Source organism: Pelmatolapia mariae, linkage group LG12, assembly GCF_036321145.2.
Source record: "Pelmatolapia mariae isolate MD_Pm_ZW linkage group LG12, Pm_UMD_F_2, whole genome shotgun sequence".
In the NCBI taxonomy this organism is placed as follows: domain Eukaryota; kingdom Metazoa; phylum Chordata; class Actinopteri; order Cichliformes; family Cichlidae; genus Pelmatolapia; species Pelmatolapia mariae.
The window spans coordinates 21,263,453-21,287,580 of record NC_086237.1 but is presented as its reverse complement, the minus strand read 5'-3'; the positions used below and the strand labels follow the sequence as shown (position 1 = coordinate 21,287,580).

The 24,128-nt window shown below is 39.5% G+C and overlaps 2 protein-coding genes across 2 annotated transcripts in view; both read left to right on the top strand.

Moving 5' to 3' along the window:
* The window catches only part of sv2ca (synaptic vesicle glycoprotein 2Ca), a 31,480-nt gene extending 26,208 nt beyond the window's left edge, over positions 1 to 5,272 (top strand). The window contains exons 9-13 of the mRNA XM_063489384.1: positions 29 to 193; positions 891 to 1,024; positions 1,130 to 1,336; positions 1,422 to 1,581; positions 1,713 to 5,272. Coding sequence (XP_063345454.1) covers positions 29 to 193; positions 891 to 1,024; positions 1,130 to 1,336; positions 1,422 to 1,581; positions 1,713 to 1,896 — 850 coding nt within the window. The 3' untranslated portion in view covers positions 1,897 to 5,272. The remainder of the gene's footprint in view (positions 1 to 28; positions 194 to 890; positions 1,025 to 1,129; positions 1,337 to 1,421; positions 1,582 to 1,712) is intronic.
* A 2,137-nt stretch (positions 5,273 to 7,409) lies between these two features.
* The window catches only part of iqgap2 (IQ motif containing GTPase activating protein 2), a 39,727-nt gene continuing 23,008 nt past the window's right edge, over positions 7,410 to 24,128 (top strand). The window contains exons 1-6 of the mRNA XM_063489049.1: positions 7,410 to 7,725; positions 10,797 to 10,896; positions 16,284 to 16,440; positions 16,821 to 16,898; positions 17,607 to 17,683; positions 22,848 to 22,915. Coding sequence (XP_063345119.1) covers positions 7,680 to 7,725; positions 10,797 to 10,896; positions 16,284 to 16,440; positions 16,821 to 16,898; positions 17,607 to 17,683; positions 22,848 to 22,915 — 526 coding nt within the window. The 5' untranslated portion in view covers positions 7,410 to 7,679. The remainder of the gene's footprint in view (positions 7,726 to 10,796; positions 10,897 to 16,283; positions 16,441 to 16,820; positions 16,899 to 17,606; positions 17,684 to 22,847; positions 22,916 to 24,128) is intronic.

Sequence of the window (24,128 nt, the reverse complement as noted above, 5' to 3'; positions counted from 1 at the left end):
AACTATCAACATGTCCCTCTGATTGCAGATATTATGGCCTGTCAGTCTGGTTCCCTGATGTCATCAAACACCTGCAGGCTGATGAGTATGCCTCTAAAGTGAAGATCCATAACAATGAACGCATCGAAGGCATCACCTTCAACTTCACCCTGGAGAACCAGATACACAAAAATATTCTCTTCATTAACGACCAGTAAGACAATTCAGCTTCCTAATAATAATAATAATAATAATAATAATAATAATAATAATAATAATGGAGGCAAATTTGTTATGCAGAACTGATAAAATGTTACATGCTGCAATTAAAGTGATAAAGTGCATAAAATATCACCACTAGACATCAGCAGATTGCCGTCAACGGAATTCTGTTTCACTCCTTTACTTACTCCTCATAGTTCAAGTGCTAAATCCCAGCTACGGTAGCTGCTGTAGGACAAACATTTGAGTCAGAAAGAGTTCAAAAACAGCCGTCTTTGCCACTGCTGCTGTTAGTCAGTGTTAGCTGCTGTTAGGTTTGGGGTCAAACTTTCTTTGAAATGGATTCAACATTGCTGGACTCAAACACTTAGTTTGATTACATTCTCACACTGTTTGAGAGTTTACTCGCCGTTTATCTGATAGAAAGCGTCATTTTTAGGACACTCGAGCCCAACATTAGTTGGCATAACGTTAGCTTATAACCAGATATTGTTGCATAACTTTCTCTTTGTCAGCTGTCAGCGCCGTTCACATGTATTTTTAATGAATTAATTGTAACATTTATAAGAACCCATCCATTTGTTGGAAGACTTAATTGCACACAAATACAATATTCTTGTTTTCTATTAAATAACTTAAAAAAAATGACTGATTGTACCTTTAAAGTTAACATATTTCTATTACTTCAGCTTTGTCAATATGAAGCTGAAGTCTGTCACCTTCATTGACTCCACCTTTCGTAACTGCTACTTTGATGATGTGACATCAGTGGGCTCCTTCTTCAGGAACTGTACCTTCATTGACACGTTCTTCTTTAACACAGGTGAGGCATGACTACACAGGTAAACTGGTATGTTTTGTCATTTCTAATACACCATCTATAATCTTAACATGGGAAAGTTTTTGGTTTTTTTGCTTCTCTGGGCAGATATCGATGAATCTAAATTAATTGATGGCACAGAGGTGATCAACAGCACATTCACCCACAACAAGACAGGGTGCCAGATGACTTTTGATGACGACTACAGCGCCTACTGGGTTTACTTCATCAACTTCCTGGGGACCCTGGCTGTTCTTCCTGGCAACATCGTGTCTGCTCTCCTTATGGATAAAATTGGGCGTCTCTCTATGTTAGGTAGGAAAGTAAGACCTGGCCCTTTGGTAACACTATGGATGTGTCCACTTTTACTCTTCTTTTGAATATGTGTGTATGTCCTCAGGTGGCTCCATGATCCTATCAGGCATCAGCTGTTTTTTCCTGTGGTTCGGCACCAGTGAATCCATGATGATTTTCATGTTGTGCCTTTATAATGGCCTGAGCATCTCTGCCTGGAACTCCCTGGATGTGGTCACCACCGAGTCCTTCCCTACTGTCAGGAGGTAACAGGACAAACATGTTCTTTTCTTATAGATAACATTGTTGTATAGACTTGTGTATAAAATAGGACCTAATTGATCCAATTTATGAGAGTAACATGTTTCTGTTTTCGTTTTTTGATTTTCTCTCCCAGGGGAACAGGCTTTGGGTTCTGTAATGCGCTGTGTAAGCTGGCAGCAGTTCTAGGGAACCTGATTTTTGGTTCTCTTGTTGGCATTACCAAGGCCATTCCTATCCTCATGGCGTCATCAGTGCTTGTTGGGGGGGGCCTGGTTGGACTACGGCTGCCTGACACTCGGGCGAATGTCCTCATGTAACACTAGTGTAGCAGTGCTCACCTGGGTTAAAATCTGGATGTGAGAGTCCTAGAGAAAGCCCGGTGTGCGTTTTGAGGAAGGAGTGCAGCTGGCTTGGTTTTTTATACATATCTTAACACACATCTCAAAGCTCGCTGATGTATAAATGGTGAAGCAAAACCGCAAACACACCTTTTCACAATGTGTCTGATGCAAACCTTGTGAGGTGATAAGTTCAACAATTTTGTGAATCATTTACCTACAGAGTTCTTGTTAGAGTTTGGTTTGTTGAGGTTGCACCTTCCAGCTGCAGTCATTGCCTTATGTGGTAAAACTGCATGGTTAAAATCTGAAGGCTTTTAATATTGATACAGTCTTATTAGGCCAATCCAGATGGATAGAAAAGTGCAAAAACAAGCTGTAATGAGCACAGCCAACCTGCTGTGTGACAACGCAGGGACTAGATGATCAGACAGTTCATACTCGTGACACAGCTGTATGACAGCTGGCTTGCCCACAAAACCAACTATCAGTACACAGACCATGTGTGCCGATAGTCATCATACAGAAATAAATATAAAGAAAAACATGCAGCAGGTACCAGGTATCATTTGCAAAGATGAGATACATATATCTAATTATTTTCACTCGCTTGCATCTAACATCAATCTGCTATATTTAGATCAGTGTCATATTTGCTCCTATATCAGCAACCTTCACAAAGAAGCCCATTTACATCAGAGACCAAGCCCTTTGCACTACTTACCCAACCAAGAATCAAAAAGGCCATATAGAAACACTTTTCCTGTATCAATAATTGTATGTCATGTTGAATATGAACATGGAAATTTTTATTTTCTGCTGTGTGTTTGTGAAAGCCAAAATAATGATTTATTCCTTTTGTCCAAATCTCTATGTGTGGTATTATTAAAAAAAAAAGAAAAAAAACCTCTAAGAGGAGCTATCCTTCTGATTTAGCTTTGTGTTGGATCCTGCTTGTGGCAGTAACATGTCATGCTGCTTCCTTTCAAAAATACTGAATGGCCTTTTTTAATGTGCCTCTCCTTGACTGGAGCAGATGCCCGTAGTCATGTGCTGTCCAAAGGTTTTAAGGAACAGACAGAAACTGAACAGGGATTATATTAAAAAAATAAAGGATAAGTAATTTTATGTACATATGTAAAATATGTCACAGATATTGATTCATTTTTGGTCTTAATGTCATGTTTTTTGTTAGACATACTTATTTTGCTAAAACTTTTGTTTCCTTCTCTCCTGCAAAAATGTCACTGCTATACCAATAGTATCATCAAGATATGACCTGTGGTGTTAGTTACCATGCATGACGGCAAAATAATAAAGTAGATAACAACCACCTCGTTATGACGGCGGATTGGCGCAGCCCATAACGGTTTTTTAAATGCATCTTAATTTAATCAAAATTAACCCCATTTTTGTTGGTTATAGTCATTATATTCACATTTGTACAAAACTGAAACTTCTAGGGAACATTAATCTTTTACCTCTCATTAGACTTGATCTCAATGGCCACTTGGTAAGGTACACCTATTTAGCTTTAGTCAAGACGACCTGATCAAGCACACACTGATTATCAGAAGGAAGATGAAAGATGATCTAAGTGACTTTGAACATGGCATGGTTGTTGGTATCCGAAAGGCTGGTCTTAGTATTTTAAAAAACTGCTGACCTACTGGGATTTTCCCCACACAACCCTCTCTAGGGTTTACAAAGAATGGCCTGAAAAAAAAGAAGAGAAAATACCTTGTTGATGTTGAGGTGAAGGAGAAGGGCACGACTGCTTTGAGCTGATGATGAAGCAGATGAGACTATAGCAGCAGAAGACTGCATGTGGTGTCACTCTTGTCAACTAACAACAGGAAACTAAGATTACAATTCACATGAGCTCACCAAAATTGGACAACAGAAAATTGCCTGGTCTAATGAGTCTCGAATTTGGCATAAACAACATGGAAGCATGGATCCATCCTTCATTACATCAGTGTGTCAGGCTGCTGGTGGTGTAATAGTGTGATGACATTTTCATAGTACCAATTGAGCATCAGTCTACCTGAGTGTTGTTGCTGATCATGTCCGTCCCTTTATGACCACAATGTACCCATCTACTGATGGCTGTTTTCAGCAAAGCTCATATCATCTCAAGCCAATTTGAGGTGATATGAGTTATTGTACATCATGTCTTGGACCTCAATACACACCATGATGAAGATAATAAAATAAAGATATCAGGAAAAAAATTTGATGCCGTCCCTCCCCCCAGATTCAGTTGCTCTCAGTTTTGAATAATAAATGTGTGTATTGTATTTTCTGTGGTGTTAGCTTATCTTAACCTGCATTTCTCTGTATTTGTGGCATCTGTAACTTCAGTGTAGACATGGTTTGTGTCTGTGCTGCAGGTGGCTCTCTCTCAGCTACTCAAAAAAACAAAAACTGTACTGTACTTGTGCACATCATTCCCAGAATTTGTAAAATAAGTTGGAAAGTGAAGTCTGCTGCTATTGTGCAACATATTTTTGGAGCACATATATATAATTTAAATATTTTTAAAACAAAAGTATGACATACAGAATCTAAATTACAAAAAAAAACGAAAAAAAAAAACTTGCCCAGCAATATTGACCTATGTCAGTAGCAAAGAATATCAGAATGAGTCATCAGTATGAATGAAAAACCTGCATTGTTGTACCGGAGAAGTAATATTACCTAACATGTTGGTGTATTTAGGGATTTGGATTATATGTACTGTATTTGTGTGTATGCAAAAGACAGCGAGTCTGAGAGGGAGAGTGTGTGTGGGCTTGTGTATGTAACCATGAATGTAAATACTATGTACATATCAAAGCTGATGTTAGTGAAGTTTCTGGGTTAAATGTTTCAGCTCCTTGAGGGGACATGTGTGTCTCCGGCTTCGTCCAAGCGATAAGTCCATATACTGTATCTCTGTTGTACATCCGCTGGTCCTCAGCTTTCACCTGCTACTCTGTGCGTGCGTGGTTGTGTGCGCGTTACACTTGCATGTAACTAAGAAAACTTGCGTTCTTTTATGCTCAACTTTTTTTTATTATTATAAATTCTTCTGGGAGAAAATGATGACAATATTAAGATTTTTGTTGAGGAAAACGTGAATGTATCACTCTTGTATGTTTTGTTCATCTATTTTGGAGGGGAGGGGGGAAAGCCAGATGTGTGTCAACAATAAAGTTGTGAGTACTAATTGTGAAGGGCCTGCCGGTCAAGGGATGACTGAGCTTGATGTTCAGTGGTCAGCAAGTGTGAAAAAATGTGATGAAGTATTTGCCAAATATTCAATTCCCTGTGATTGATGTTAGAAACTGGAAAAGCAGGGATTGCAGACTGTGCTGCTTTTGAACATATATAATAAAACTTATGTTCTCTAGCAAGTTACTCTTCTGTGTCATGCTTGTGCTAAACCTCAGATTAATATTAATACTGATGCTCCTATAAACATCATTTATGTGGGTAAGACAACATAAGCCTTAAATTTATGTGTATGCAGTAAGCCTAACTAAACAGCAAAAGTTTACAAAGGCTATAAAGTTCAGTTTTTGGAGAAACTCTTTGAGAGAGTTCAGCATTTACGCTCATTTTTGACGCAATAGTGGGCGGGTGTGTGTTTATGGACAATGCTAGAGCCAAAGAGTGGACAGGCCACTCCAAACTCATGGGATGTCTGGGGAGCCCTACACAATCGTTGGTAAAGTCCATGAGTGGGTGAAGCACATACTTAGAAAACTGAAGCTACATCCACTAACTACTATTTCTGTAGGTCTTTTGCTGAACGACTGCTTTACTGTCCCTTTTGCCATGTGGAGACATTAAAGCAGCACAACCATCCATTAAATTCTAATAATCTTACAGTTTTCAGCAGTTATATAACACTACATGACAGTTCAGCCCACAGAAGAAAATAACAAGAGGATATACAAAAACAAAAATAATAAAAGATGATGCCACAGAGAAAAAAAGAATACATAAATAGAAAAATGTAACAGTTGTTGTGCCAACCCAGTAAAAGATATGGTATTAATGTGGCCTCCACATCAAAAATTGTGTGGATGTAATCTTTTTCATTTCATTGTACCACAATGGAAACCGTTTTCAACATTTTGCATACCTGCCAAATGAATACATGCAGATAAACACGTGGTTAGAGTAACTGTGTCCTCGAGGTAATGCTGCCTCCTAGTGGCCAAAACCGAGGACGTGAATCATTGCAATAGCTGCCAATGAGTAATGTATAAAGAAGTCGGTATAGAGTCTTCTGTATACAGTCTTCTTTTGGCGGCTCACTTTTGGGGGGTACCGCAGTGGATCATCTGCCTCACTCTCACCCTATTTCACTCATCCTTTCACGCATCCTCCTCGATCACACCAACCCTCCGTATCTCCTCCTTCACTGCATCCATGAATCTTATCTGCAGTATTCCTCTTTTCCTCCTGCCTGGCAGCTCTATGTTTAACATCCTCCACATGTCCAAACCTTCTCAGACTTGTCTCCCTAACTTTGTCTCCAAACTGCTCAGCCCGAGCCGTCTCTCTTATCTACTCATTTCTAATCACTCCCAAAGAAGATCTTAGCATCAGCTCTGCTGCTTCCAGCTCCACCTCTTTACGTCAGTGCCACCACCAAACTTTACATCACAGCAGAACTCACAACCATCTTTTAAACGGTCTCCTTCATTTTTGCTGCTATTCATTTGTCACAAATCACCCCAACACTCTTCACGTCTCCCAGCCTCCAGGTATTTAAACTTATCCACGTTCACTTCCTCTACTACCTCTCTTCACTGTTACACCCATCTCCCTCTCATTCACACACACAGATATTCTGTCACAGATATTGTTCTTTACTCCAGAGCATACCTACACCTCCAGACCACAATGTTGTCTACAAAGATCACAGTCCACAGAGGCTCCTGGCTGACCTTGTCTGCCAGTCTGTCCATCAGCACCGCAAACAAGCACCATCTTTCAACTCGTCTCTGTCTCGCTGTCCTCATACACTCTTTCTATACAGTCTAAAAGTTTTATTTGATTTTAGAAAGATTTTTTTTTACGCAATAATACCTTTAAGTGATATTTTTAACCTCCCATGATGGCCTTTTATGATAAGAACACGTTGGACTAGTAAGTTTATATGACTTGCGCCATCAACTTTGCATACAAAAATGAAACCTGAACTTTTATGCAAATTAGAGGACGTTAAAAAAACCCCGTAAAGACACACCGAAGGAAGGGTTATGTCTAAGGGGAAAAAAGCATTAAAATAACAAATAATGAAAGTACCAGGCAGAATTAAACATTCACAATTTACCATCTTAAAAATTAAAATAATAATAATAATACTAATAAAAACAGTTAAAGCTCTGCCGAGACTCACCTTATCACCAGCAGGTGGTGCAAGGTGCTAAAGCTCCGTCAGCGTTCCCGTCAATCATTTCAGCTCAGAGCTGAGCGGGGCAAGAGCACCGACCAGGAGCACTTTGTTCAGGAGGCAGCACAAGCTGTGCACACCATGGGGTTCGTCTGCTGCAAGGCACAGTTAGCACTTTCATAAAACTTCTGGACACAGCTGTGCCTAGTTTTTTTTCTCCATATACATCACTTTTATTTTTCTTCCCCCAGTTACTAGTTAGTTTATTCACATCTGTATCTCCCGAGAGGCGCGGTCGCCTGGTAACTTCAACGTTAGCTTAAGTTATTTCCAGTTGAGACGAGTTCACGGGTGGAGGAAACGAGGCAGGATGTACCATGAAGAAACCGCAACGTTACACAGGCCACGCTATGGAAGTAAGTGAGATAATTTTTGATTGTTTTAGAGCTAAAAAGCTACTGACTCATACCCCAACGTGGGTTGGTTGCGAGGATGAGGACGAGCTAACGTTTTGGTGCCTTCGCGGAGATGTTTGATGAGCAACAGGTGGGTGAGCTGCACCAGTAGCTGCGGGATACCTTCAGTAGGTGTGGCTGGCCCTGACGGTGCGCTTAAAATGCGGATGAAGAGTGGCTATTAGAGGTTTTAGGTGAAAGAAACCACATCCTGGATGTTTCAATAAAACTACTAATAGTTATTTGAGACCTAGTTTTCTCCCCTCGCCTCTCACAGGTGGCCCTAAATGCAGCACAGTGATTTTTTTTAATCTGTTTATTTGACAGTGGACGCCAACATAAGGCGTTTTTCTCACAGGTTAACCATTAACTTGAGCTTTCTGCTGCCGCTGTCAAATGTGCAGCCTAACCCTGTGAGCACGCCAAGAATTTAACCGAGTCCACTGACAATAAACACAGGTAGGTTTACTGTAGATAGCATGTCTGTGACCAACATCTGTGGGCAAAGTACAGCTTTGAGAACAGGCAATATTACCCCCAGTGCTGTTTTTTCTTCTTCTTTCTGTTGCATCTGACTTGAATCATTATATTTTATTGATCATATCTTGCTACTGTGAATCCATAAGAAGTGTGTCTCCAGATAAGATAGAGTAGTATGTTGCAAACTCTCTAAGATATGGGTCCAAACAAGTCCAAATTTGTTGGCCCCAAATCACAAAGTTGTCCTTCAACTGCACTTTAATTTGCAAGTGCTGCTGTGGGACCCCGAGGCAAATCTATTAATGTATTTCATACTGACCTGAGTTTATTGATTTGGCTTGGATGAAATGGATGAACGAAAAAAAACAAAACAAAGCCTCTCTTGAATCGTAGCCCGCCAAAAGGTTGCGTAGAATAACCCTGCAGCTAAACAAAAGCATGAGTCATAATCACAGGGACTATAACTCAGGTCCGGTGATCTTGTGACACACAAAAGCAACAGACCCATCCTGATAGTTAAATATAACACAGTGCAAGAGCGTAGACAGGCTCTTCCAGGAAGTGTGTGAGTGTGTCACTAGAGGTAATGTGTAATGGCTGCGCTGGGGCTTCTGTGCCTGACATACGTTTTCATCTGCATCTGTCTTCTGCACAGCTGGACCACAAATCTGTGGTTGGACCCTTGGATACGGTGCTCAAGAGACTAGAAAACATTTCGCCTAAATAGCGGGACAATTACGTCTGTAGAGATGTGGTTGGCCTGTGCTTCTCCTCGCATGCGAGTATTATTTGCCAAGCCTCTGCTGAGACTTGGCGAACGAATGTCTCTGCAGGTGGCTGTTGAATAGACAAGTTTAACAGAGTGTGCTTTAGAGTTTTAAAATATTCAGGCTAGAAAAGGGTTTAATGACCTACATATGAAGTTGGTTTGGCATGATTGGTAGAATATATGCAATGTGGACATAAAATTGAACAAAACTACAGTAAAGTCAGATTCTAAACTGGCTTTTGTAGCTTTTGTTTTAGGATCTCTGTGAATAGAAAAGTTTGCACTTGGTCCAGGTGTGCAGAAGCTCCACTGCCATGAGTTTGATGTCACTGTTTAGCAATGCGAGCCTTTCTGAAACACATCTCAGCACTGATGGATGTAAAAGTCCAGCTAGGGACAAATTAGCAATATATGTAAAATCTCTGTGCAGCACATCAGCTTCATGCTCTGTATTGGAACTGCTGCGTGCTAAACCACATTGTCCCTATCAAATAAAGTAAATTTAATTTAAATTTAATTTAATAATGACATCAATGGAACTTGAGAGGATATGCTCTAGTTTGTCTATTAGCCAGTGCTGATATTTTTTTGTCTGTCTTGTTTTTTTGTTACTTATTTAAGAATCACATAAATCTAGTATAATTAAGTCTTTTCTTTTAAGTCATCAGACAGTCTTTGTGTAGTTAGCCAGCTCAACATTGATATGTCATAAAAGGAAAGGGAAAAAATTGGCTACTGACACTGGCGGATGTTGTTATTTTCTGTTATTTCTTATTTCCCATCTTATAGGTAACTTAGTGGTTGCAGATTATGGCCAAACCATCTTTAAAAAAGAGTCATGTTAAACAGTTCCTAGAGGCTTAGATCTGCAGGGCACCCAGCTTTATTTTACACTCACAGAAACCTGCCTCTAAAAACTGTGCCTGTCCACGTGTACCATCAGCTGCTAGCCTGTATTTAAATGAAAAGGGAAAGATTTGTTCCTAAAAGGAGCCCCTGAGCTTGAGATTTTCCCTTTTACTCAGCCAGAAATAAATAGATTTGATCGGATTAGAGCTGGTTAGGGAGTACGAGCGTGGGGTGGGGTCTCATTAAGCTGCAGGTGAAGGTCAACTCTCAGCAGAAGTCACTTGTCAGATCGGCACCCCGCCAAGGCCAGTTTAAAAAAATAAAATAAAATAAAAAGACCATTTCATCTCTCACGGCAGGGTTCGCTGAAGCATGAAGTGGAGTTTTTAAACACATCAGCTCATAGTAATTAAAAAAAGACTGTTGTTTTTTATGTATGTTTGGTATCAGCACTTCTTCTGTTCACGTGCCGTCTTAACCTATACCTTCAATGTTAGTGTAATAAAACACCATCCTCGAGGAGACCGCTTTCTGTGGTACTGATTCTTTACAACCTGGAGGGAGACTGTGAAGACCCTCCCGATGTGTGTCACGGTTGCGAGTGTGCAACTTTTGCTGTGCAATGTTTAAAATAACCTTGTGTATGCAAAAATGTTGTCATGTTTGTGACAACTTCCTGTATTGAGTATGAAGCACACATGATGATCTTGGTGTTGGTTAGAGCTATAAAAATACCAGTGACACAGCTCCTAAGGAGGCCCGAGCTATAGTTGAGTATTAACTTGACCTGTTCTTGTGCAGCTTTATGAAACAACCCTTTTCAACTGTAATTAAGAACAATAAGAATGGACAACACACTATGGAGTATGTTGCATAATGAAAAACAATGACAGTGATATAATCATAAGTGTTTGTTTTTTTTGTTATTTTCCAGCCATTCAGGATGATGAGAGGTTGTCAGCAGAAGAGATGGATGAGAGGAGGCGGCAGAATATCGCCTACGAGTACCTGTGTCACCTAGAAGAAGCCAAACGGTAAGGTGGGCGTTAGATGGAGGGAGAAGAATTGTGCAGACAAAAGCCAGCTGCTTTTCTTTGTATTGTTTGCCTTGTCACGGTTCACACGGCATCTAGGATTTAAGTTGGGTGTGCTCTCGGTCAATCATTAGTTCTGTTTAATGTTTTTATACAAAAGTTTGTGTGTTTAATGAACAGGAAATGGTTGTGAAATAAAGGAATGGAGTGAAAGTGAGGGCAGTCTTATGAGTAAGAGAGCAAATGTGTGTGGTTAACAGTGTTTGTAGTATTATGAAGCTGCAATGGTGGATAAAGGCTGAATCAGCGTGGATGCAACATGATGACATGGAGGTGTAAACATTCCTAAGAACACATGTGATTAAGTCCGGGGAGGTGCTGACTTAGTGGAAAGAGTGGCTTGTTATCCACTGTGCCCTCTTCTTAGCTTTTTTTTTTTTCTCTAAAAGCTGAAATGAATTATTTATTTATTTAGTTTTTTAAAAAAAGCTGTTTTCTAAAGCAAGCACAAATCTGATGAAGAGTCTTTGAGGTGCCTTAGCAAACCTGAAAGCGAACCACTTCCTGTCTTCTTCATGTTGGCATCCATCTGAACGGAAGAGGAAGTCTGATCATGTTTCTTCTAACACAGATTTGATAACCACACCCAGTCCCCAAGAGAATATTTTCTTGGAGTCACTTTTCAGCTTAAATCCATTGCAGTCACTGTGGCCTAGTGTCGACTGCACATTTGCTTTACGTCCACATGCCCTGAGAGATTTATTGTTTCCCAGCTGAACTTTGACTCTGTAAAGACTGTTTGAATAGCCTATATTATCTGCTTATGACACAAGAGAGTTTAAGGGTTTACAATAAGACTTAACTGAACACAGCTTCAGGCTTTCATCATAATCTGGTCACACCAATATGGTGACACTTCAGTCTTTTTATAGCTGACAGGAAACACTTTAGCAGAAGGTAAACTGAACTGCATAGAGAACTTTTAGTGAGAAGGTTTTTGTATTAATACACCAGGTTAGCCTTTAAAAATACTATATTTAACTTTCTCAGTTTCCCTTTTAGCTTCCCCTTATTTAATCCTGGAGCTTGTGACACCTTTCAGCCATTGAATTGCACCTCCATTCTTTGAAATGTGTCAAGTTAGATTAGGATTAAGACAGGCCTTTAACAAAGCTGTAAACCACAGAGGGCAGGGGATTAGGTTCTGGTCTCTGGAGTCAGGAGTAAGCAGTCACTGAAGTCAAGCAACCATGAGTAAGCAACCCAGTACACCTGAAGACAGTTTAATTATCCCCCTTTTTAACAGTGGTAAAAACCAGTAAAGTTGGTGTCAGCAGATGACCCAGCATGCCTAACATGCCCGGGATCCTGAAGCTGAAGCTGCAGCAATTTCCCAATTTGTCATTTTAAACATTTTATTTACATGTCGTCTATATAAAAGCCTAATGGGACAATTGGACAGACAAAAAACTGGAATCTTTCTGCAGCAAAGGGACTCAAAGGAAAAAAAAAACAGCTGGTGGGGTCAGTGACATTGTTATCTCTGACAGCATGTGGGATGGACAGACATGCTTTGTTTTAACAGTGCTTTGCTTGCAGTGCCTAATTAGTTTAGGTCAAACTCATAAAGGTTTAACTACCTGAATTGTTTCTGTTGTATGTTGCACATTAACTCGCACCTTAAATGAAACATCTGCAAATATTTCACAGGACGATTGCTTCATTTTAGCCAGACTTTTTTTTTTTTTTTTTTTTTTTTAAACATCTATCAACTGACAAGAACGGATGTCAGTTAATAGACCCTCCCTCCCCCTCCCTCTCCACAATTCACACACACAGTTGCACAGAAGTTTCTGGAAGGAGACCTTGTACTCTCACCACAGAGTAAACAAATGGTGGTTTACATTTGTAGTTTTTCTGGATTGGGAGCTTTCTTGTTTGCTTTGATGCAGGATCGCTTAGAGGCCTAAAATGTCATGTTTGCTTTTTAGTTAACAGCATTACCCTAATCTTTAGATACATTTTAGCCTGAGATGTAAAATAAAATTCTGTATTTACAGACACACTGGCACACACAAAGACAACTCATGACATGCATGACTAAGCTCCATGACGTAAGCTTCCCAAAGCCACTGTTCAGTCAGAAATACTGAAGCTGAAAGCAAAAGAGGATGGTAATCATGTGTTGAGGTGGGATAGACCTTTGTTCTAGAGTCCTGAAAGCTCTATTTTGTTTTAGCACTGTGAGCCACAGATTGGACAATAACAGGAAGGGATTTTTTGGAGGGCTGTAAACAGCATCACCAGTTTGTCCTGCTTCAGGAGACAAGTTCTCCCGTCATTGTTTTAAGCACAGGAAGTGCTTCACAGGAGAGCTATGTAACCCACGCAGGATGTTCCTGCACCATGTGTTCATGCACCAGTTGGATTTCTTTCTTTCTCTGTAATCTGAATATCAAATATACTTGCTGTTAATTAATATGCTGCTTTTTTTTGCACAAGATTTTCAAGTCATTTATTTTGTCAGATGGGCTTTGTTTGTGAGGCTTGGTGCAATAGCACAACACTAAGTAGGATTGCACAGTATGTGGAAAATCTTTAATGTGTAAGCTTAGGTGCAGTGAGGTAGTGAGAGATCTCTAATCTCCCTGTAGGCAATTTGAAGCAAACAAACAGTCCTGTATAATATCAATCCATCCATGCATCCATTCATTCATTCATCCTAACCAGGCCGACCGTTCATGCTCACATTCAAACCTGTGGCCAGTACAGAGTAACTGGTTAGGAGTAATTTAACTTGCACGTCTTTTGACTTTGGGGGGGCAGCTGGGATATCTGAAGAGAACCCACGCTGGGTGGAAGAAGCAGCAGGTTTAGATGCTAGAATGTGCATCCCTGCTACTTTGTTTCTGTTGTGTTAGAGCTATTGAAGAGGGGAAAAGCACCTTAAAACAATTGTGCCTAAATCATTTGATGACCGGAAAAGGATGAGTGCATCGAGTGTGTAATTAAAAAGATTTTTCTTATTGGTGGGATTTAAGTTAGGGGTTAGGGTTAGGCATTCCCTTTAAAAATAAAGGGATAGCTATAGCATTGTTTAAGATTATTATACAAATGTTTATTCCTCATTGTTATAGCCTGCACACTCCACTGGGTTTGTGTTGACTATGCACGGTGTATGTGTGTGTGTGTGTGTGTGTGTGTGTGTGTGGTTGTCCTTAATGTGCTGACAGATAATTTGCCACACTGAATCCTTGAAGCACCCACGCAGCCTTAATTAACCTAAACAAGATGTCCTCTGCATGCATGTGGGAAGTAATGCTTTGCTGCTTTTGTTAAGCCTGAAAGGAGGCAGGAGTTGTTGGTATAAATAAAACCCGTAACTGAAACATGACCAGGTTATATGGCTGTGTGCTGCACACTGTAAATTCAGTGTATGGGGATGAGCAAACAGCCAATAAATTACACACATATTTCTTTTTAGTTTGTAACATCCAGGACAGGACCAGTAAATTTAGTGTCACTTGTAAGCAGTCAGATAATGTGTAACAGACGTCCTCGATCATGGTGATTCACCATGCTCACAAATCATTCACTAGTTCTTTGGAATAGGTTTTTCCTGATGTCCCTGGGAATAGTCTGGCAGAGACTGCGTTCCTGAAGGCTTTGCTAAACCTTTCAAAGGGAAATTACATCAGCATAAAAGGAGGGCAAGTTAATTCTGATATAAACTGTATATTTTTCTATTCAGTTTTTTGTTTTCACCTTTCTCAAAACCTCTGCCATCCTCTAGAGAATAAAATGTGAACTTTTCCATCGTTGCACACTGTTTTCTTACCAAAGTGCAACTTTTAAACTTTAACCATAGTGCTGTTTTGAATTTAGACGGTTTGAAGTAGTATTAGGTTGTTTTAATTAATGTTTTTCCTTCATTGTTCCCCTGACCGGTCAACTCTAATCACAGACTGGAAATGTGTGTGCAGCCCCCTTCCTAAAGCATGCTGGCCTCTGTGTGGGTGTTGCCTGTAACATTTGCCAGTTCCCTCACATAAACAGACTACTTTGTTGCTCTGTTTAATCAAAAAACTTCAAGTTCATTTCAGCAGCAATGGCTCTTGTGAACTGTGTGTGTGTGTCTCTATATATATATATATATATATATATATATATATATATATATATATATATATATATATATATATATATATATATATATATCCCCCCCCCACTCGCTTTCATTTTTTGTGTGTGAGAGTTCAGCAGGTGTAGGAAAATTCAATATTGACTTGTTGACTGCACGTAGGCATTCAGCCACCTAATATCTGAACAGCAACCTATCAGATGTGAGGGTAAACAGACTAGTCACCATAGCAATGTTTAAGGGAAAGCAAGCTTAATTTAACTAGCGATGAAAATTAAAGGTTTTACTCTTAAGTGCATTCATAAAGTATTCAGAACCTTTCACTTGTTTTACATGGTCTATATTCAATATTCCATACTGAAAATGGGAAATTTAGAAGTTATTACAGACTCTTGCAGATTTTAAGCTCTGTCAAGTTAGGTAGGGACTGCCTGTAAACCACCATTTCAAGATCTCAGTTCAGGGATATAGCTGGACCATTCAAGGGCATCCAAAGTGTTATCCCTGAGATACTCTTACACCGTCTGGGCTGTGTGCCTAAGGTCACAGTCCTGTTAGATTTAAAAGGTTAATCGCTCGTCTGGTCTGAAGTCCTTCGCTCTGGAACAGGTTTTTCACCACCCTACTATCCTCTGTTCAGTCTTCCCTCACCTGTGACCACTTCTCTTGTCACTGCTCATGAAAAACAAGCTTGTTGCTGCCACCACCATGCGTCACTGTTGGGATGATATTGTGCAGGAGATGAGCTGTCCCTGGTTTCCTCCATACACAGTGCTCAGAATTAAAGTCAAAGCAGTCAGTTCCATCAGACCTCCAAGTGTTGTTTATCACAGTTTGACTTGACTTTACTTGATTTTAACTGTAAAGAAAATGTTTAAATTCTGTTCTTGCGTTGCCATCATGTGGTATTAAGTGTAGATTAATGAGATAAAAGGAATTTAAACAATTAATTGGTCAAAGAAAGTCAAGAGATCACAATTATTATTTAGAATGCAAATGAGATGATTCGTCAGTGTGATTTGCTGTGTACTAATGTTGTAGAGTAGTCTCATTTTCTTCTTTATACTCTTTTAATCTGCAGTTTTAGATGATTATGTCCTCTTCTCTATTTTATATAATTGTCAACCATACTGAAAATCTCTGAGATTTAATTAACATCAGGCTGTTCATTGTGGTCTGTTTGGTTACAAGAGATCAGTATGTGAGATGCACTTGACATCTGAGCTTCATATTTGTGTTTGGTCAGATGGATGGAGGCCTGCTTAGAGGAGGACTTGCCGCCTACCACAGAACTGGAGGAAGGACTTAGGAATGGGGTCTACCTTGGCAAGCTCGCCGTGTTTTTTGCACCAAAAATGGTTTCAGAGAAAAGGATCTATGACCGAGATCAGTCCCGTTATAAGGTAAGTCTTCTCTTACTGAACTTGTTTAAGAAAAGTCAATAAAAAATTTGACCTTTCAGGTTGCATCATAACAGGCAGAATGACTGTTTCCCAGGTACTTCCTGGCAGTTAAAAGCAGTTTTAAACCGGAAAGAGGGAGATGTGACAGGCCAGTGTTGAGGGCTAACTGTAAGCTGTTGCAGCTGTTCTGCTGCTACACTAAAGTATAGATATGTCTGTATTTTGCCATATTATGCTCAGGACTCGATATGAGATTTGGCCATCAGACCAGCTCAGCTGTTGCACATATTTTATGCTTTGTAATAAATCATTAAATATAAATGCTCATTTTTTTTGCAGTTCATCCCTTTAAATATCTGTGCTTCTGTGGTTATCTTTAGAGTAAAGGACTGCACTTCAGACACACTGACAACACAGTGCAGTGGCTCAGAGCCATGGAGTCAGTGGGCCTCCCTAAGGTAAGGTGCTTGTACAGCCATGACTGTTGGAGACACTTTAAGTTCTCTTTCACATTCGTCACACTTTAAGTGGAACGATCTGAAATGCGAGAACATGACTGAGAAAATGCCATAACTGAAGTTAACGATGCATAAATGCAGGTTAATGTGATTATGCAATCATTAAACACGTTTTTTTTATAGTAAGAAAGACTCATTAAAAGTTTACAGTTGAGTTTATTTGAGCAGGGAGCTTGTAAGTGCATGATGTAAAAGGGAAAAAAAAGTTTGTATAGAAAGATCCTATTTCCTATTTAAGACCATAACATATCTGAACACTGGCTTATGGTTTGTACTTGTTCATATTAGAGATCAGAAACCACCATGGCACCTAATTTTTACCTCCAATAAATTATAATGAATGTGTAGGAGTAATGCTAGAACAGTATTACTCATATTTTATCATTTATAACACAACACCAAAGACTGGAAATAAAAACATAAACTGCATCCTGGAAATAAGAATATGGTAAAGTTATCCACTACTGGCTTTTTCTAGTCTCCAGTCCGAAGATAATTATTGAGACAGACTCTCTCCCCCCCCCTTCAAAAAAAAATAAATAAAAAATGCCGGAACGTGTGGTCCTGTTAAATTGTAGCAAAATGAAAAGTATCAAGACCCTGATAAAAGAAGAGTGACTAATACTTGCTGGTGGTTTCTGCTTTCAGATATTCTATCCTGAGACGACAGATGTGTATGATCGCAAAAACATGCCCAAGGTGGTATACTGCATTCATGCATTAAGGTACGACTGAAAGGATTCCAAAAACAGAAAAAGCGATTTTTCACTTGAATGTCTTCATGCATTTCTATTTTGACAGCAAAATTGGTCGCTTATCTGTTATCTTCATGTATGTACAGTGGCTGGGTTCCCCTAGCTGGGTTTTCCTGAAGGATCTACACCTGAATGTTCAGCGTGGTTTCATTTCATGAAATGCAGACCAGCAGACTGAAGTGTTGTCCTTAATGACCTAAAAGCTATGTGGTGGTATCTGTCTGTTAGGGTTTAAACTATGAGCCAGGGTCAGATTAGATTCAGGCAGCATTACATTTGTCTGTACAATGTTGCCTAATTAATGAATGCAATTCATAGTGTATATAAAAGATGTGCATAGCTTCCAAAGTGAAAAGCTGATTTAATACATAAGTGACTTTTGTCTGCATTCTTTCTAATCACCACCAGGGGGCAACTCATCTGGTTGCAAAAAATGTGGAAATTGAGGTTTCTCATGTGACTTCATGTGCACATTTCTGTCTGCCATACTGGACATGATGCAACCACCTGTTGCTAGGAAAGTGTGTCTTCCCTGACTGGTTGGTGGTGGTTCCTGGGGGTTTCTACCTGTTGATGAATGAAATCGGTTGCAAAAAAGGTGCTGCACCAAAAGTCACCTAGTGATTTATTTGGATGCTAGCAGATTGCCACGGTTGCCTGTTTTTTTTTTTTTTTTTTTTTTTCTTTCTTATTTTATTTATTTATTTTTTTACAAATACTGGCCAACTACAAGCTGGAAATAGAGAGGAATTCCCCTTCATATTAAAAATTGTGCTTGTGGAAATATCTTTGCTACAGTGCTGAGGCTTAACTTTTAATTAAAAGGGGAGCCTTCTCCATTTCCAGTTTGTTGCAGTTTTCACTTGGAAGCGAACTATCTGCTGTATTGTGCTAACAACCAAAGCTATCATAAAGAGGACTTTTCCATATGGTTGAGGAAAACACCTTTTACCCTAGCAACAGGTGGTTGCCAGGACTTTAGCAATCATTTTTTTTCATCGACTGCCATCAACCTCCAACAACCACTCGCAACCAGTATTGGGAATTTTTCACTTATGACCAGTGGTTGCCAGATGGTCATGGATGATCCAACATTGTCACCACGCTTGTCACATGTCCAAAATGGCAGAGAAGTTAATGCCACATGGTTAGTAGTCACATTTCTGCAAAACCTCGATATAAGTCAAATGCTCAGTTGATCCATGACCTCTTTCCGTGGTGTCTTGATGAACTAATGAAAACAACATCATGTTTACTTTGAGTTAAAAGGAGAATAAAGCAGGGAATGGATTAGGTTGGGACAACCATGTAACTAACAAGCCACTTTCCTAGCATGCAATAGCGAAGGTCAGAAGTGCACAGCTCAAGGCTTCCACACAAGATTATAGGTGATGTCATTGTGCCAAGTCCATACAATCTATACAGCGCAGCTGTAGACTAGTACATACTGTTTTCATTAACATATACAAACTGTCTTTTTTTTTTCTTTTTTTTTGGGGGGGGGGGAGGGGGGATGTTTGACTAAATCAAACATTTCGGTTTGAATTGGAAATGAAGTGCTTATTTTGCATCTTCAGACAGAATTTATCGACAGCTCATAAAACTACTATGCTTGTGGTCAGATGTTTACACATCATCATGATGGGAATGAATATCATGATTTAATTTTTGCCAGGGTGGAATGATTGTACAGAATACATTTTTAATGACTTTAAGAAAAATATGAAACGGTTGCACAAGTTTGAATTGATTTAGGATATTCTCTAATCCACGCCAGGTCAAAAATACATACATACAGGCTCAAATGTGTAAATACATTCACCGATATGTTGTAAAAATAATGCTGAAGGTTCAGTTTCTTGTAACTTCACAAAGCCAAGGCCTATTAACTTCATGGTCATGCTTTATTCAACTGGTAGCATAAAATAATTTGTCTGTCAGCACTCACTGGATTAACCAATACTAAGAACAATGGGAAAGTCCAAGGAACTCGATGAAGATCAAAGAAGGAAAACTGTAGATTGTGACACAGGTTGGTAAGGTCTCTTGGAGCCATTTCTAAACAACTGCAGTTTCTAAGATCATCAGTTCAAACAACTGTATGCGAGTACAAGTTATTTTGATGTGTAACTGATTTGCCAAGATCTAGAAGAAGACCCAAACTGTCACCGTCAGATGAAAGAAAATTGGTTAGGATGTTAAGTGAAAGCCCAGAAACCACCAAGGCTCAAGCCTGCCAAGAACTGGAAAATGCTGGAACAACAGTATCACCTGTTCACAGTGAAGTGAGTTTTGCATGACCATGGGCTGAGAAAAATCAACACATTTAAGCTTTACTGAAACTTGAGTATTGGACACAACTGATGATCCAAGAGGACAGTGTTTTAGAATGGGTAAAGCAGGCGTTAAACTTCTGGAATGGTCTTCCCAAAGACCCAAGCTCAACCTGATTGAAAATTTGTGGACTACACTTGAAAGCCAGAAAACCAACCAGTTAAAATGAATTTGGTCAGTTCTGCTAAGAATACTGGTCAAATATCCAGCCAGACTCATGCCAGAAGCTTGTTGATGGCTACCAAAAGTATCTGGTCATTGTGCAACTTGCCAAAGAGCATTTAATCAAATACTAGTGGGGCTGTATGTATGTATATATTTGTATTTACTTAATTTTCTTTTAGAGAAAATCCAAAATAATTTCAAACTTGTTCACGCAGTTGTTTTCTAAATTTATTTAAGATGTATGCTGTGCAATCATTCCCCCCTGGAAAAAGAACAGTTCAAAAGGCTCATTAAAGAAATCATTCAAATCCCACAAATACCATGATATTCATGACCACGGTGAGCGTATGGAAACTTCTGACCACATTTGTACAGTGTGTCCATTAGGGCTGCCACGATTAGTCGACTAGTCACGATTACGTCGACTATCAAAATCGTCGACGACTGATTTAATAGTCGACGCGTCGTTTGAAGCTTTGTAAGATCCCAAAAGACGCAGAAATAAGTAGTAGGATTTAAGAGTGTAATAACGGACTGAAACAGAAGATGGCAGCACTGCATGTACAAGGATGCCAGCTGCCGTTAAACCCAGAAGAAGAAGAAGTAGCTCTGTCCCAGAATTCATAGCGCAGCTCAGTTTCCAACAATGGCGGCAGCTAGTTAGTTTTAATATTACTCTTATTATTCTTTCTGGGTCACAAAATAAACGTTTAACATATTTTCAGGCGAGAATGTAACTGTGCAAACCTCAAATATCTGGTCAGTTTATCAAGACACCACATATTTTCAAAAGCGCTCCGACGTTTTCGGAGACGTCTGTTACCCACTAGCTCGATAGCTAGCCGGGGGCAAGGCTCACTAGAGCCCGTGAGAACACCGGACTCCCGGCAAATCGTTTTCAAACCCACCGCCGTCTTTCGCTACTCAGGTTAAACATATATAAGTCACTTAGATAACTTAAAATGTTACTGTTTGGCTTTTTTTTTAGTATTTTATTTGTTCCTGAGTAAATTGGTATGGCTGAGATTAAAGTTATAGTTTTTACACAGCTGAATAAACGTCAAGCAGACAACTGATTATCAGAAGTATGAGATGCTCAAGAATATACTCCGGTGTCCCGTTACATTTTAGATAGCAAGGAGTTTATTAAACTTCACCGAAACAATCTGCAAATTTCATTAACATTTAATAAACTATCATCTTGTCTTTATTTTTAGTTAGCACATACCTTAAACACTTAAAGCTGTAAGCTAATGATAGTCATATAAGAGCAGATGCTGCTGGTGCAATAAGCTGTACGTTTTATGTCCAAGGGATGCATGATCTGATTAGTCGACTAATCGCAAAAATAATCGGTGACTAGTCGACTATCAAAATAATCGTTTGTGGCAACCCTAGTGTCCATGAAGCTTAACCTCTAATCTATACATCAAAAGCAGAAGTGGTACTTAGTAAATGATATGAAACAGAAACTGGAAAACGTCATTTCTACTTTAGTAGGACAATGAGGTTTTGTGTGTTACTTTAGATGTGCCATGCTGTATATATTATCCAGAATCTGTTATTGAGCTATAGGCAGCTATATTCACTCTATACTATTAGTTGTAGTTTCAGTGTTTAACTTTACTTTTGCTTTCCTGTGAAAGGTTGGTGGTCTTTTTCCGTGGCTTGTGCGTCGCTGTAGGCCCTTGCTTACTTAGTCTAAATGACTTTGACTGAATTGTAGGGTAAATTTGATCTTTCTAAACCATCCAGTCAGCTAAGCACACATTTGGGGAGTGGTTATGGGAGCTGCCTGCCTTGTTTTCTCTGTTGTAGTGTTTTGGTGAGGTCCTTTGAGAATCGGTTTCCTTCCTCCCCTTATGCACACACGTGCTCTTCCTTCCTGCAAATCCAGTTCAAGTCCCACAAGTTCCCATTGAATGTTATTCCTCCTTAGGTACAAACAATGCTGACCTCATAAGTAGATATTTTAACATTTCTCAGAGTTGTAGAGATTTGGAGGGAAAAAAAAAATGGGAATCCACCAAGCTAGTCAGCTGATCGTCTTTAACCCCTGTGGCTGGTAATCAGCCACCTTCATTAACCCCAGTCAGCTGTTGTTGTGTTTGTATCCCAGACCGAATCAGCTGCCTGCATGTTGAAAAATTACCCTTTGTAAAAGCAGATTTTTAGATGGCCTCTTTCAAACCTCTCTGTGCCAAGGACAGAGTGCATCTTATGTTTACACACGCTGGGACCAAAGGGCAGAACAACCACTAGCTACTACAACTCCTTTATTCAGAGCTGTACTGATGCCAGACCTCCCTTAAGTATCTATAATTCATTGCCAGTTACCCAGTACCTGCTGGAAGATGAAAGTTTTATGAAGTTTCCAGTCACCTCCTTGTTAAATTTATCTGCTAGGTAGTGCACTGAGTCTGCTTAGTGTTGTCACACTGCTTATTGTAATTTGAGAGAGTGCTACCCCCTTGTGGTGTAAGTGTGACACTGCAGAGAAGACGATTCCGAAGCAATCTTGAAAGAAAAAATAAATATAGTTTTATTTTCATGGTATCATCTACAGTGTTTTGTATTATTGTTTATTTTTTGCACAACTTTTACATCGTATGTGTGTGTGCCTTTTTTTTTCCAGCTTGTACTTGTACAAACTGGGAATTGCACCACAGATTCAAGACCTTCTAGGGAAAGTGGACTTCACAGGTAACCATCTACCATATAAATCACCTGAAAGTGAAACATAGCACAAACCTTTTCACACACATTATAATTCATACTACATTCATATTATAAAAACACATTTCCTGCATCACTTTGCACTGCTTGTTAGTCCTCACGTTAGGGCTGCTCGATTATGGCAAAAATGATAATCACGATTATTTTCACTGAAATTGAGATCTCGATTATTTGACGATATTTATTTAATAATAACAATGTATTGAATAATGGCTTTAAAGATGTCAAAAAATAATATAAAATAGTGTGCAAATACTGATAACAGTGCAAATGTTTGCAATATAAAAAAAATAAATGAAAAATGTAAACATCTATGTTTAGTGAACTTCAAAATACTGCATAATACTGGTTGTTCACTGTGTTAATTGAGCAGTGGTCTTTGGCGAGGAAAACGTTACCGCGTTTGTTATCTCCTTGTGTCTCTGGGAGCTGGTGGGATATTTATTCGCGTTGTACAGGGTAGCGTGAATGGAGGTCTGTGAGGATGAAGCAGGTGTCGTCAAGAGTTTTTCTCTATGTTCCTTCATTGTTTGATCATATGTCACTTTGTGAGCGGTCTTCAAATGATTGAATAAATTTGTAGTGTTGCTCTGTGGTGCAGCTACGACACCGTAGCAAAGTTTACACACTGTCTACTTGATCCACGTCTGACTCCGCGGACCCAAAATGTTTCCACGCCACTGAAGTCGTTTTACCTCTCTTTTCAACCAACGGCATTCTTTCTTCAGCAGCCATTATCCTCTCCTCACCAAATAACTTCTGCTTACACTTCCGAGCTTCCCTCGGGTCCTCTTAATTGTTGTGACGCGTGTTCGAAACGCAGAGAGGTGCGCTCGATTTGCCACACGGAGCAGCGCGAGAGGAGGAGCTAATAATCGGCTCAGTCATTTTTAATAATCGTTGAAAGCCCAGATCGTAATCACGATTAAAATTCGATTAATTGAGCAGCCCTACCTCACGTGATGGTACAACACAACACGGTTCCCATGTGTTCTTCATGTTATAGCAGAATTTTATGACCAATGGTTCAATACCAGAGATCAGGCTCTTATCACTATTGATGTTCATCCACTCAAGTAATGGGACCATAAATGGAACAATTTATAAATTGCAGCTGCCCTAAAAGCAGGACGATGACCTTGAAGAGGAAATTGGATTTAAAAAGGGGGGGAGCTATTAG